This window comes from Phalacrocorax aristotelis, chromosome 2, assembly GCF_949628215.1.
Source record: "Phalacrocorax aristotelis chromosome 2, bGulAri2.1, whole genome shotgun sequence".
Lineage (NCBI taxonomy): Eukaryota > Metazoa > Chordata > Aves > Suliformes > Phalacrocoracidae > Phalacrocorax > Phalacrocorax aristotelis.
In genome coordinates, this window is record NC_134277.1 from 73,338,973 (window position 1) to 73,351,970 (window position 12,998).

Sequence of the window (12,998 nt, forward strand, 5' to 3'; positions counted from 1 at the left end):
CTAAGAACATAGTGCTTACCCAGAGATATCTGCACTGGTGGCAAATGGGAGAGGACTGGACAGTCTCGATGTATACAAAGGGTTTTCTGTTCTGGCTGAAGAATATTCATGGCAGCTGAAGTGGTTTCAGACCATGTTGTGTCCTCTAATCCTATGGTTACTTAGTCCTGCTCTGGTTTCTCAGCTCAGATAAAAGGAGTCAGAGGGCTGCCAACAGCCTATGTAGAACTGACAACAGCCAAGGTATCACGCAAATGCTGATACACTCTTGCCATCTTCTCAACCTAGGCTTTCAGGAGCCAGTGAAAGAGGTGGAAAGACGTTACAGGAGATGATTGGAAGGTTTTGAAAGATGCCCCTGTGCCACCACACTGGTCGGCTAAGCCCCATCACTAGGTCTTTATTCCGCTCGTTGTCCAAAGTTACACTGATGCATAAGGGAGAATCTGACTCAATCTCTTGTAGCTGCAGAGACAATGGGCTGGATCACAAGCAGAAGAAATATGCTTCTGGTCATCAAGTCTATAACCAACTGCGGAAACAGACTTTCCGCTTCTAGGGGCACAGTTTCCATTATTGGTGCTGTCTTCATTCTCCTACTGAAAATGCAGAATCAGAAGCCCACATTCACAGAAATGATGGATCAGCATAATGAAAAATAATGTGCCTGTACACCCTTTTTATGACAAAGATAGTATTTGCTACTTTTTAATATGGTTCTTTCTCTAACCTGTACCTCCAAGAATGTCTATAGCTAAATTTAATAATCACACAACAAATACTTTAAAACTTCAGAAGTTTATTGCCCAGAATAGCTCACTTGGTGCAGTTAGAGGGTTGGGATTTTTTCCCCGGTACATGGAAATCAAGCAAAACAGTAGAAAATATATATGGGTAACAGTAAAATTAAAGCCCAGCCTAATAATAGCCCTTTATATCCACCAAGTTATACTTAAGAAAATGGTTAGCCAAACATAGAGAAGTAGAGCATCTGGAAGACAGAGCTTTTCATGTTACAGAATAGATTCTAAGCCAATATGAAAGGCATTTTCTGTCCATATTGTTAATATTTTTTTCTTCGTAGTAACAAATTGAAAAAGGTCTTTGTGGAAAAAAAGTAACTACTGCAAGACTTTCAAAACTCAGTTATCAGCTTATAGGTTGACAGTTACAGATAGCAGGACAAGGCACATGACAGAGTTTTTAAAATACACAGAGACTGATTAATATCTGAACATGAAAAGGAAATGGGAACTGAAACGCAAAATTCACAAAGATGACTTTTTGCATCCCCTCATCTATATTCCATAAATATGCATTCAAGCTTTTTACAGATTTTTCAGAGAAGCTGAACACACCTAGAAAAGACTTAAGCGTTTTGCTTTGGGTTGCTTTGTTGTTGTTTTGGAGTTTTGGTTTGGTTTTTTGGTTTTGTTTTTTAGGAAAGGGGATATGGAATAATCTAAATTATATTAAAATGCAGACACATTCCCTCGCTTGTTATTAGCGCCCAATAGACCCACTGCTGAAGGTTGAGTATGAGTAAGAATATGAAGAGCTTGCTGTTGCATCAAAACTTCCCCTCCTAGACCCACTGCGTGAGCCTGAACGTGAGCCAGAGCGAGAGCCAGAGCGTGATCCAGGTGCTGAGGAGACATTGTAGGGACTGGATATGCCTTTAGATGAAATGGAGGCTGCTTCCAAGAGTTTAAGCCCGGTGATGTCTTCCACCATTGACCGATTCATTGCATCTTTGTAGGATATTTTCAGCTTGGTCTTGGGGCAGGTCAGAATTTTGGGATAGCTGTTAGTGTCTTGCAATTTCTGGGCAGCGCGACCATCAATCAATCCATTCCTAATGGCTTCTTCTGTACTTATTCTTCCACGCACTTCTGGGTCCACAAGACCTCCAGTGAGGTACTGGAATTCAAGGAACCGCTGCCCAGCCTCATAAGGCAACCATTTTTCCTTCACTGCTTCAGCTGCTGACATCCTCTTGCGCCCGCCCTTTATGCCTTCAAACCCTATGAAGGCCTTCTGGGCTGGTTTGAGCCGTGTGGCCATATCCTGATCAATGATGCCTTGACTGGCAGCTTCCTGAAGTGAAAGCCTCTGGCCTGTGGTAGGGCATATTATGCCCCCTGTGCAGGCTTGGGCTTCAAGTAACCGTTGCCCGGTGATGCTATCCACGATGCCCCGTTGTATAGCCTCTGAAATTGAGATTTTCTCCAAGTTTTCTGTGTCAAATATGGCTGCAATGGGACTGCACTCTTCTGGGGTCTCTGAGAAAGAACCACTCCTGATCAGTGAGGAAGAACTCCTGACGCTCAGCACGGTGGGAGACCGAGTCACTGACTCATGCCGAAACACCTCATCAGTGCCGTTACGGCAGGAAATCATGTCTGCAAACTGCGTCAGGCTTAAACTGCCAGAACGGTACTGGTCAAAAAACTTTCTCTCAACCAGACCTTTATCAATAGCATCTTGGATGTCATACTGGCTACCTGTTTTTCTGTCGACAAGGACTACTCTACTGCTACCATCTGATCCTGTAATAGTTATTTCTTCCCACTCACACTCCTGTTCAGCTAGTTCTGTATAGGTGTCATAATCTATAAGGCCTTTGCTGTACGCCTCCTGCACGGACATTTCCCTGTTTGTTTCTGGATCTACAATGACAACTCGGCGCTTCCTAAGGGTGTTCTTCTGCGAAGTGTGAACCACCTTCTTTTTCTCTCTCAGGGGTAGAAGGCAGAGTCCTGTTGCTTCATCCTTTATGCATCTTTCTTTCAGCTGCAAGTAGGTCAAGTTCTCCTCTGTGTTTGGATCAAAGAACCCCTTGGTGTCATCACTTGGATCACTAAGGATCTGGTTGAGCTCCTCATTGAAGTAGCCACGCTTGTACGCCGTCTCTACTGGCAAGCGGTAGCTCTCTTTGGGGTCAATGATTCCTCCAGTAGCAATCTGGGCCTCCAGCAAACGAATCCCATGGCCCCTCTCTATGAGCTCTTTGTTCATTGCTTGAAAGAGAGAAATGATGTTTCCAGTTTCTGGGTCTTTGTACCCAGTGACAGCTCTTTCAGCAGAGAGAAGTTTCTCTTTAAATTCAATTCCAACAAGGCCTCTTTTGTAAGCTTCCTCAACGGGCAGCCTCACATTGCTGACAGGATCCACTATGAACCCTGTGGCTGCCTGGGCTTCTAGGAGTTCAAGGGCTGTCCCTGGTCTAACCAAACCTATTTTCATAGCCTGGTAAATGCCAAGTTTCTCTTTAGTAGCCTCGTTGTAGATACCTGCAATGCAGCTAGAGCCCTGAAGGAAATCAATAATTCTCTCGCTCACTTCTTCCACTGTAATTGCACCTCTTTCCAAGTCATTCCTTGTTGATTCCTTAATAATTCCAGCCTCGAGCAGTGCATCTGCTGAGACAGGCTGCCTGATCCCTTGGAATGACATACTCCTCTTCTGCACAGGAAGGAGAAGCAGCCCAGTGTGTGGTTCAATCCTACATTTTTCCTTCAGCTGCATGTAAGTGACTGCTTTTTTGGTTGTGGGATCAATGAAGTTCTTTGTAGTGCCTTGGCAGTTGTTCAGGATCCTGTACAGGTCTTTGTCAATCAATCCACGGGATAAAGCTATATCTTTGGGTAGGAAAACGCTGTTGACAGGATCAACAATCCCTCCTACAGCCAGCTGGGCTTCAAGCAGACGAATTCCAGTTTCTCTGTCAACCAAGTTTTTCTTGATGGCTTCAGATACTGGCACGGTTTTGCCTGAGAAAGGATCTTTAAATCCGGTAATAGCCTTTTCTGCTGTATAGATTTGTTCTCTGTCATCGAAGTCAATCAGATCTCTGGCGATAGCACTGTCCACCGTTAATACCTCATTTCGGTGTGGGTCTATCACTCCTCCTGTTGCTGCCTGGGCTTCTAAAAGCAGGACTGCGTTTTCTCCTGTAAGCAGCTGATTCCGTTTGGCCTCAACAAAAGAGTACTTCTGTCTGGGTGAAAGAGATACCCCAGCAACAGCACCTGCCCCTTTGAGGTAGGGTTCAATGTCAGCTGTGACTTCTTCAACTGACCTCTGCCCCTTCAGCAGTTTATCCAGTGTGAGTTTGTCTATCAGTTGACACTCATACAGTTGCATTGCTGTAATCTTCTTCCGCAGCCCATTGAACAGCAACTTGGAGGCGTCAATGCAAAAGTCTTCCTCAGTTTGTGTAGATCTGTGGGACCCATATGGGCGTTGCTTGAGTTTCTCGATCTCTCTTTGCAGCCTGAGACGCTCAGACTCTAACTCCGACTGGTTTTTGACAGCGGTCTCTTCCAGTCGGCACCGGTATCTCTCCTCAATCCGTTTGATCTCCATCTGCAGCCTTTCAATCTCACTCCTCAGGGTGTTCTTCTCCCTCTCGCTCTTCTCTCTCTCACACTGGATCTTCCTTATGGATTCCTCTGTCCGGGAGTGCTGGCTCTTCCACTGATTGAGGTCATTCAGGATTTGTTGCTTCTCACTTTCCAGGCGTTGCTTCAAACGAGACTCTGATTCCAGGGTAACTTTCAAACGGTTCAGCTCCTCTTCTAATCTCTGCAGCCTGGCTTTGTCTTGCTCCAAAGCACTCATTTTTATCAACAAGGTTTCCCTTTCTTGCATAATGTGACTATACTGATTTTTGGATTCTTGAATCCTGTTCGATGCCTAAAATTTTGAAGAAGAAATAAATGAAGAAAGGATGGTTAGAGTTTATGCTTGTTAGAGTTATGCTCTCCACTTACAGTGCTCTTCAGCCTGTCATTTAACCTGCAGCAAGCTGCCACTGGAAAACATTCTAGTCGCAGCAGTGCCTTACCCAAGACCATGGATACAAATAAACCAGTGAAGGTACACTGTCCCTTCACTGACAGTGTCTCTAGAACTGCCAGGGACTCCATTCTGTTACCCATAGCCTTGATTTTCTGCTGATATAGTTAGCTCTTTTTAATACTTCTCATGGTACACTTACACATACACAGAGCATTCAAGACTCATAAAGAGTCTGACGCCCAGCAGATGTACCCTAGCATAGTCCTACTAACCTGGGAGAATTTGTATCAGCTAAGGTCTCATCATACATGGATAAAAAGGAAATATGGGACTAATTTTTCACTTTCCTCTTAGTTTCACATGTTACTCCAAACAATTTTACCTGTGTTACTTTACATTTTAATTCACTTAATGTCTTCATATATGTATACACATACACAAACGCTTACAAGCATGTACATTTCTATGCAGTCCCTATTAAATGGAATACAAGTTTATATATTTGTAACACATGCATATATATATGTACAGATGTCAGGTAACCCTAAATGTTAGTATTTTTAAAAAGTCAGTATTAAGATTTTTAAAATAAAGGGAAGAAAAACTGAATAAAGGAAAGAATACTTGAGAATGGGAATGAGGAAAGAAATATCAAGGGCAAGTATAGGAAAAAGCAAAGAAACATTTTCACAAGTGCTCACTTGTATATATTTAAACAGTAGCTCTTTGGACAAGAAATTAGGCAGAAGAATGAAATAGGAAAAAATGTTTTCTTTAACTTGTTTATGCTGTTTCCTCAAGTTTAAGAAATAAAGGCCAATAGTAGAATTTGAAAATGCCCTTACTAACTTAGGAACATAAATCCCCAGAACAGTCAATGAAATGTAGGCTTGAAGTACCTTAGATACAGCTGACAATATAATCTTTAATCCTCACCTGCAGTCAACACCTTACCCAGCTAAGCAGCACTTTGACAGTTTGTTGGTTCTGGGATTTTTAGCTGGTTTAGTCTGTGATATCACTTGGGTCAGCCTCAAAGGACTGCTTTAACTCATCCTGGCTGAAATAGCCTGGGGAAGCACAGAGCCAGCAGGGTACAGTGGTATTCCATGTACTCTCATCTTCCCCTAGGATGCTTTGGTGGAGCCTGGCACAGACCCAGGTTTCCTCCTGGGGCAAGGGCTGAGGGCAAGGCTCAGCCAGACGATAAGATAGCTTATGTCTCCCTAGCACAGCTCCCAGGGAGTACAGAATCTACACAAGTGGCCAAATCTTGCCATTTTTGTTTAAAAATGAACCAGGAGAAGGGCCACAAAGGGGATATTAGTCACAAGTACAGTGAACTTAAAACAGCAAAGTGTGAATTAAGTTGATTCAAGTGGACACTGCAATAAATTATATATCTGAGAGACAGTAAAGCTGGGATCAAAATATGTGTGAATACCTCTAGTGCTTGCTTTTGGAATTTTTCAATTTCCTGTCTCAATTTTTCCCTTTCTTTCTGTAAATCATTAATCAACCCCTGAAGTTCCAGGGTTTGCTTGCTGCTTGTCTGAAGCTGATTCTTTAGTTCAGCAATGGCAGTATTTTTCTCATCAACTTCACTTCTGACCATTCTCAGGTCATCATACTCCAATCTAACATTTCGCAGCTCTTCCTCCAGTAGCAAGTGTTCCTTGGTTAGGTTCTCGGTGAGAGACTGAAGCCTTTCGATTTCTATTTTGCACTCATTCAAGTTTTTGCTTTTCTCCTCAGAGGTTTTCTGTAAGTGCTCGTATCGTAGGTGAGCCTGTTTTAATTGCTCCTGTTCTTGGACCAACTGACGGCGTAAAGTCTCAATATCAGATGTGTATTTTCTGATCTCCTCCATGTATCTCTGCTTCTCTCTCACGTGACCATCTAATACTTCTCTTTGGTGTCTAAGGTCATCTTCGTTCCTCTTCTTTACAATAGACACTTCTTCTATCTGCTGTGTGAGATTAGTTATTTTAACTGACTGCTCTCTGAGAGATCTCCTCATGACTTCTATTTCCTCCTCCAGTTTCTTTCTCCTGGACGTCTCCTCCATTATATTTTTATTCTGCCTGCAAAGTTCCTCCTCCAGCTTATGTTTCTGGATCTGCAAGTCTTTTACAGTGCTCTGGAACTTTGCACTTTCTTGATCCCTGCCTTTTTTCTCTTGTGAAACTCTTTCATAGTCAATTTTCAGTCTGGCCAGTTCCTGCTCTTGGATCCTCAGCTTGTTAATTGTCTCAGTAGCACTCGTGTTTGCTTTCTGCAGGTCAAACTGGACTCTCTTTAACTGACTGTTCTCATCCTCTAGTTCTTTCCTCTGACTTGTTTCTACATCCAACAACTTTCTCAACCTTTCGATCTCTTTGTTTCTTTCCTTAATGGTCTTAGAAGCATCATCAAGCGACTGTTTGTACCGGATGCTTTCATCAGAGTGCCTCTGAATAACTTGTTTTAGTTCAATCTCCAGCTGCTGTTTTTTCTGAGATAGCTCTGAGCCAGCTGCCTTCTGCTGCTGAGCATTCTCTTCTATTTTCCGTAGATTATCTGTTGTCTGACTTATTGTATTTTTCAGTCTCCTAATTTCCTCACACAAATTCCTATTTTCTCTCATGGCATTATCAAGCTGTGTTCTATAATTATTTGTGTCCTCTTCCTTTTGCAGGGTGACCTGGTGAATTGTGGTCTTTGTGATATTAATCTCAGTTTCATACTTGTTCTTTAAACTAATAATTTCCTCATCATAACTGTTCCTTACCTTAGCCAATTCATTTTCAAGTTCCCATCGGCTTTTAGCCTCTTCCTGAAGCTGAACCTTTAGCCTTTCCAGCTCCTTAGTTTTATCCTGAATAGTTGAGGCAGCCTCCTCAAGAGCCTGCTTGTATCTTGAGTTGTCTTCGCCACGAAGCTGAATGATCTGCTTCAGTTCCAGCTCTAACTGATGCTTTTGCTGTGACACCTCAGAACTGCAAGCCTTGTGCTGAAGAGCATCTTCTTCTGCCCTCCTCCGTTGATCTGTGGTTTGCAGAATGGCATCATTCAGCCTCACAATCTCATCCTTAAGGTCTCTGTTTTCTCTTGTCAGTCTGTCAACCTGGGCTCTGAGGCCTTTTGCATCATCATCCTTCTGTGCAGCTATCTGCTGGATTGTGGTCTTCTTAATATTAATTTCTGTTTCATACTTGTTCTTTAAATTACTCATCTCCTCGCTAAACTGGTTTCTTACCTTAGCCAGCTCATTTTCATATTCCCTCTTCCGTGTGCCTTCGTCCTGAAGAAGAACCCTTAATCTTTCTATCTCGTACTCCTTCTCCTTGATGACCTTCTCAGACTCTAACTTTTGCCAACCAAGACTGTCTTTCTCGTTTTGCCTTGTTTTCTGCAGCTGGTCATAGTCATTCTTCTGCTGCTCATATCTATCCTCCAGCAACTTCCGCTTCCTTTTCTCATCTTCAGTCTCATAAGTCAGCCTGGTTATTCTGTCATTTAGATCCTTTATTTGGGCATAGCATTTGTCCAGGTTTTGCTTAGCAGAATTTCCATCCATTTCAGCTTGTCTTTTCATCTCCTCCAAACTCATCAGCTTTGCCTTGAGCTGAGAAATGTCCATCTGGTACTTCTGCAGATTTTGCTCCAGGAATTTATGCTTGTTGCTTGTCTCTGAATTTGAATCCCTGGCAAGCCTGAGTTCTTCTTCCAGAAGTTCAATTTTGGTATTTTTCATCTGCAAAATGATAGCAGAAAAACAAATAAAAAACCCCACATAAATACTTGTAACAACTGTTTCCAAATCATCACATGCAATATAATATACATTTTTAACACTGACAACTTAAAAAAGCATTTTTTCTCTGCTTCAATGACAGCTTAAAATCCTTTTTCATTTTATGTCATTAAGACAAATTCCAGAATCCTTATTTATTCAGAGTCAAACCTTATTCAGAAATCAGCATAATGACTTTCAGAGGGGAAATGGTGCTTGATGGGGGAGGGACATGCAATAGAGATAGTAAAATCTGATATACCAGAAGTTCACCAGCAAAGTATTAAATAGCCTCATTTAGAGCCTCCACAATTTTCGAACAGGTGATTCACATTCCATATATGTGACCTCTTAAATTGGCCTCTCTGTTCCCACTGAGCTGAATCAAATCAGGAGTTAGTCCATTTGAAACACTGCTGGTATGGCCTGAAATGAGGTGTGGCCCCTGAACCATAAGGAGCAAGTTTTCAGCACTGAGATAACTGTACTCTCACTGAGGCCAAGGCTCTGATGGGCAGAGAAGGACCCCTTGCGTGCTTTGATGAGCACCTCCTAATTACCAAGGCTAATGTTCTCCACCTCACACATGACCGTGGAGGTAACTTTGCAAGATACTGTACTCTCTCACAAAAGATGCATGAAACTGCTTATATGCATCCTTCATGGGACACCACTGAGCTCAGGATTTAGTTTTGTGGACTGTTTTGCACTGTACTTAAGGAGAAAGTCTTTGATCAGTGATAGCTTGCTAACCTGTGATAAAAATAGAAGGTACAGAAAAGAAGAGTCAGATTACCTTCAAGTCCTCCATGCTCTTTAACATTTCACTTAAGAATCTGTAATAATCTCCTGATCTTGTAAGAAGCTCTATGTAGCGAGACTGAGCCTCACTAGCCTTGAAAGGAAAGAGAATTGTTAGCAGCTTGTATTACAGAGTTAGATATGAACATACCTATGTCTCAGATCATTTAAAGGACTCTAATCCACCTCAGAAAACACATCACTTGACAAAGTAAAAACAAAATTCTCCTCCTCACAAACTCACATGACTTTCTGGGGACACCAAATGTATAATTTCTCCCTTCTGATAAACCCACACCTTCTTTTTCAACATTATTTTCCCCCATGGCTGCTGTAATATTAAATCCAAGGTTTCACCCTCTGGTTCATCATGCTCTTCCTGTCTGCCAGTCACAAGTAACCTAAGTTAAACTTTTAATAGTGGTTAATTCCCAGGTTGAAAGTGACTAAACCACTTGGGGCATGAATCTTACTTTCTCACAATATGTACACAACGGACATTGAATAGGAATGTGGTAAATTCCTGAGGGCTAATCTGCCTAAATGAGCCCAAGTACAATTTTACAGCACAGCAACTACTCTGCACTAATTCCTTGTGCTTACAGGCTTAGTACACACTGCCAATGTCAGTGCTATTTATTAGAATACAACTGTATATGACTCAAAATGGTTCAATGGAACAAATATATTAAAAGGATTGATGGGGAGGAAAGAAAGATACCTCTTGCAGAATCAGCACTGCAGGAGACTGAACCACGCTCTTCTTGATAGGTATGTTGAGCAATGTTTCTAATCCGGAACTGTAGGAAGCAACCTGTAGTTCATAATCCTGTAAAACAACAGGGAAAGGTAAGCCCATTTAGCAACTGCCAAGGAACTCTCTGGGAATCTGGATATCCCAAAATGCAAATAAAGTTTTGGGGTTGTTATGGTTTGGGGTTTTTTAATAAAAAGCTACGTTTTTCCCTTGTTTATATCTCTGGCCATGTACAGATGATCCTCTATCATTAACATAAGCTTATCGGTTCAAGTACCACTGCGAAGGGTCATGGAGGAGAATGACAAAGGGAAAAAGTGAAAAAACATTTTACAAAGAAGGTAAGATATGTGTTTCCGTTAATTGAGGACTTCCCAGAGGTGAAAAAGATTCATGGGAGCAAGTGGTCTAGGTACTTTGCCAGAAATAACTGTCTCTGCATCCCTTTCATATCACATACGCCACACCACATATATAGCAAGATCTTTGTCACAGAAAGTAAGATTGAGCTGGAGAAAGCATGGATTAAAGGTGACAAAAATGAAAAGACCACAATCGCTGTATATCTTCTTGGTTTTCATGGCTCTTGCACACCATTCCTCCTGCTAATCTGCATTTGTCTTGCCTCCTAGGCCAGACCTAATTGCTAAGCTACCAATCTGTTCTCTACTCCCTTTTTTTCCTTTTTTAACATGTGAGCTGGAAAGCCTAGCTAGGAGGCTTTGATTCTCCTGAAGAGAAGCTCTCACTGGTATCTCCTACATCACCCTGTGGTCTTCAGGTGGCAAGTACACAAACTGCTTTCACTATATTTTGTACACACAGGTGCTTCACCCCAGCAATTTCTGCACACACACATTAGGGAGCCTGCCAGCAGATCAGAGACAACAGGATGCGCCTGACCATGAAAAACCATACCCCTCAAAAACGCTGAAACCCAAGTACCTTAATTGCAGCTGAGCATTGATCTGCATGCTTGAGAAGCTCCTCAACTTTGTCTCTCTTCCCACAGATTTCACTGTGCAAGTTCTGCCAAGAAAAAAGTGAGCTGTGAAGTACTCCCTCAAGATTTGCCAGTATTTCCTCCTGTACATGTTGCCTCCATCAGAAGGCACCTGCAGTATGAGACCACTGCAACCCCAGAAACTGAGACCTGACATGACCTGCTGTGCAGTTTTACAATGGTAAGCTCTCTGTGCATGACAAGGTGGTTCTCAGAAAGAACACCTAGCAACTGAACAACCCCTAGAGCTCGGGAGAGAGTTCCTTGACTTCAGCTTAGATGTATTTCCTCACTTTTTATTATTGTGCTATAATTTCTCCCATAAGTTGCACCATTATACGGTCCCTTAATTCAAAGCTGATGTGTAAAAGTGTCAGTGATCGTGTAGGAGCAAAAAACGGTCTTGTTCATCATCTGTAGCAGCGCTGACAGAAAGTAATGAGGATAATAATATTTCCTCTCTCCTGCCTTCTACACATGTGGAGTTTTTTTGTAACTTGCATACTTCATAACTCAAAACAGGCCACTGTATTGCAGACTGCGTTGATACTGGTATTTTCTGAATAGCAAAACAATACAAGTCCAGATAGTTGAAGACGACTCATTCAGGTGCTGCGTACCTTCTGATCATGTAGATATCTCATGATAGTGTTGCAGTCGCACAACTTCGTGGACTCGATAGAATCCTGCCTGCGCTTGGCATCGCAGATCCATTTGCACAGAGCCTGGTAGAGATCTCGGTAAGTTTTCAGCTGTTTGATCTGCCTTTCTAAATCCCATGATCTAGAAAACAACAGGGAAGACTGTCAAAATGGAAAGTACATTCTCTTTCTCTCTCTTTAAACGTTTTTCAGAAATAAGATACAGTAATAAACTAGGTCAAGCTATAGGAAGCTCTAAAAGGAGAGTCTGAACAAAATTTTCAAATAAATGAGACTTGTACTAGTTAATAGTCACCCAACATGGGTTTTCAGTGCCTCATTTTTTATTAACTCTGCAATACCCAGACGTTGGCACTTCCTGTCAACTAAGCGAGGGATGGATAAAACCTTGCAGTGGTAAGAATCAAGTTCACTGACTCCAGTACTCTTGTTCTCGACTTTCATCAAAACAACCAGCAACTGGTCAATTTTTATTAATAGGACTAGATTTTGTCCTGAAGTAAAAACAAAACAAAACATAACAAACCACACCCCAAAAAAAACCCCCACAAACAATCAGAATACTCCCTTCAGTTCAATAAAGCATTGGAAAAAAAATTGTTGAGCTTTTTTTACTTAATTTTTAGTGTTAATTTTTTAACCCTCAGGTATTGGGTATTCAGGAATAAGCAGGGTTGCTGAGTTTGAAGGGGAAAATGCTGAATGGAAGCATTTAATCCAAAGAACATTAGCAAGAATTTAAAAAAATTCATTAGAGTAACTCCTTAGCACCTAGATGATACATTTACATTAATAACTAAATTTTCCTGCTTCGTCTTACACAATCCCTTTTAAAGTATGTTCAAGCTATTCACAGTTTCTCTAGTGTTACTGCCCTGAAGTCATCATTTGTCCTCTGGAAGTGATGATTAGTGCACACCAATTCTTTTAGATTCACTGTTAAGATGATCTTAGTAGCAATAGCAATGTAAGGAACAAGCTATTAGGAAATATGATCAAACCTGTTATCTATCTGCTTATCAGCTCTCTGCCAGCGGTCTATTAGCTGGGTAACTTTGTCACAGAACTTTCCAATGTCCAGGTCATACAGGGTATATGACTGGCAAGACTGTGAGTGAATCTGAAGTGTTTTCTGCAGCTCGTTTTCCAGGGTGTTCAGTAGTGACTTTTTCATGTTTAGGTCTGCTTTCATTTTCT

General features: G+C 41.7%; 1 protein-coding gene across 4 annotated transcripts in view; it reads right to left on the minus strand.

The window, feature by feature from the left end:
• Positions 1–779: 779 nt before the first annotated feature.
• The window catches only part of DSP (desmoplakin), a 54,909-nt gene continuing 42,690 nt past the window's right edge, over positions 780–12,998 (minus strand). For 2 of the 4 annotated variants that reach the window (XM_075084080.1, XM_075084079.1), the window contains exons 18-24: positions 12,803–12,996; positions 11,760–11,922; positions 11,082–11,165; positions 10,101–10,208; positions 9,375–9,473; positions 6,248–8,539; positions 780–4,698 (exon numbers count right to left, since the gene is read on the minus strand). In XM_075084080.1, the coding sequence (XP_074940181.1) occupies positions 1,504–4,698; positions 6,248–8,539; positions 9,375–9,473; positions 10,101–10,208; positions 11,082–11,165; positions 11,760–11,922; positions 12,803–12,996 (6,135 nt within the window). In that variant the 3' untranslated portion in view covers positions 780–1,503. The remainder of the gene's footprint in view (positions 4,699–6,247; positions 8,540–9,374; positions 9,474–10,100; positions 10,209–11,081; positions 11,166–11,759; positions 11,923–12,802; positions 12,997–12,998) is intronic. The other 2 variants (XM_075084082.1, XM_075084081.1) reach the window with 2 other exon arrangements.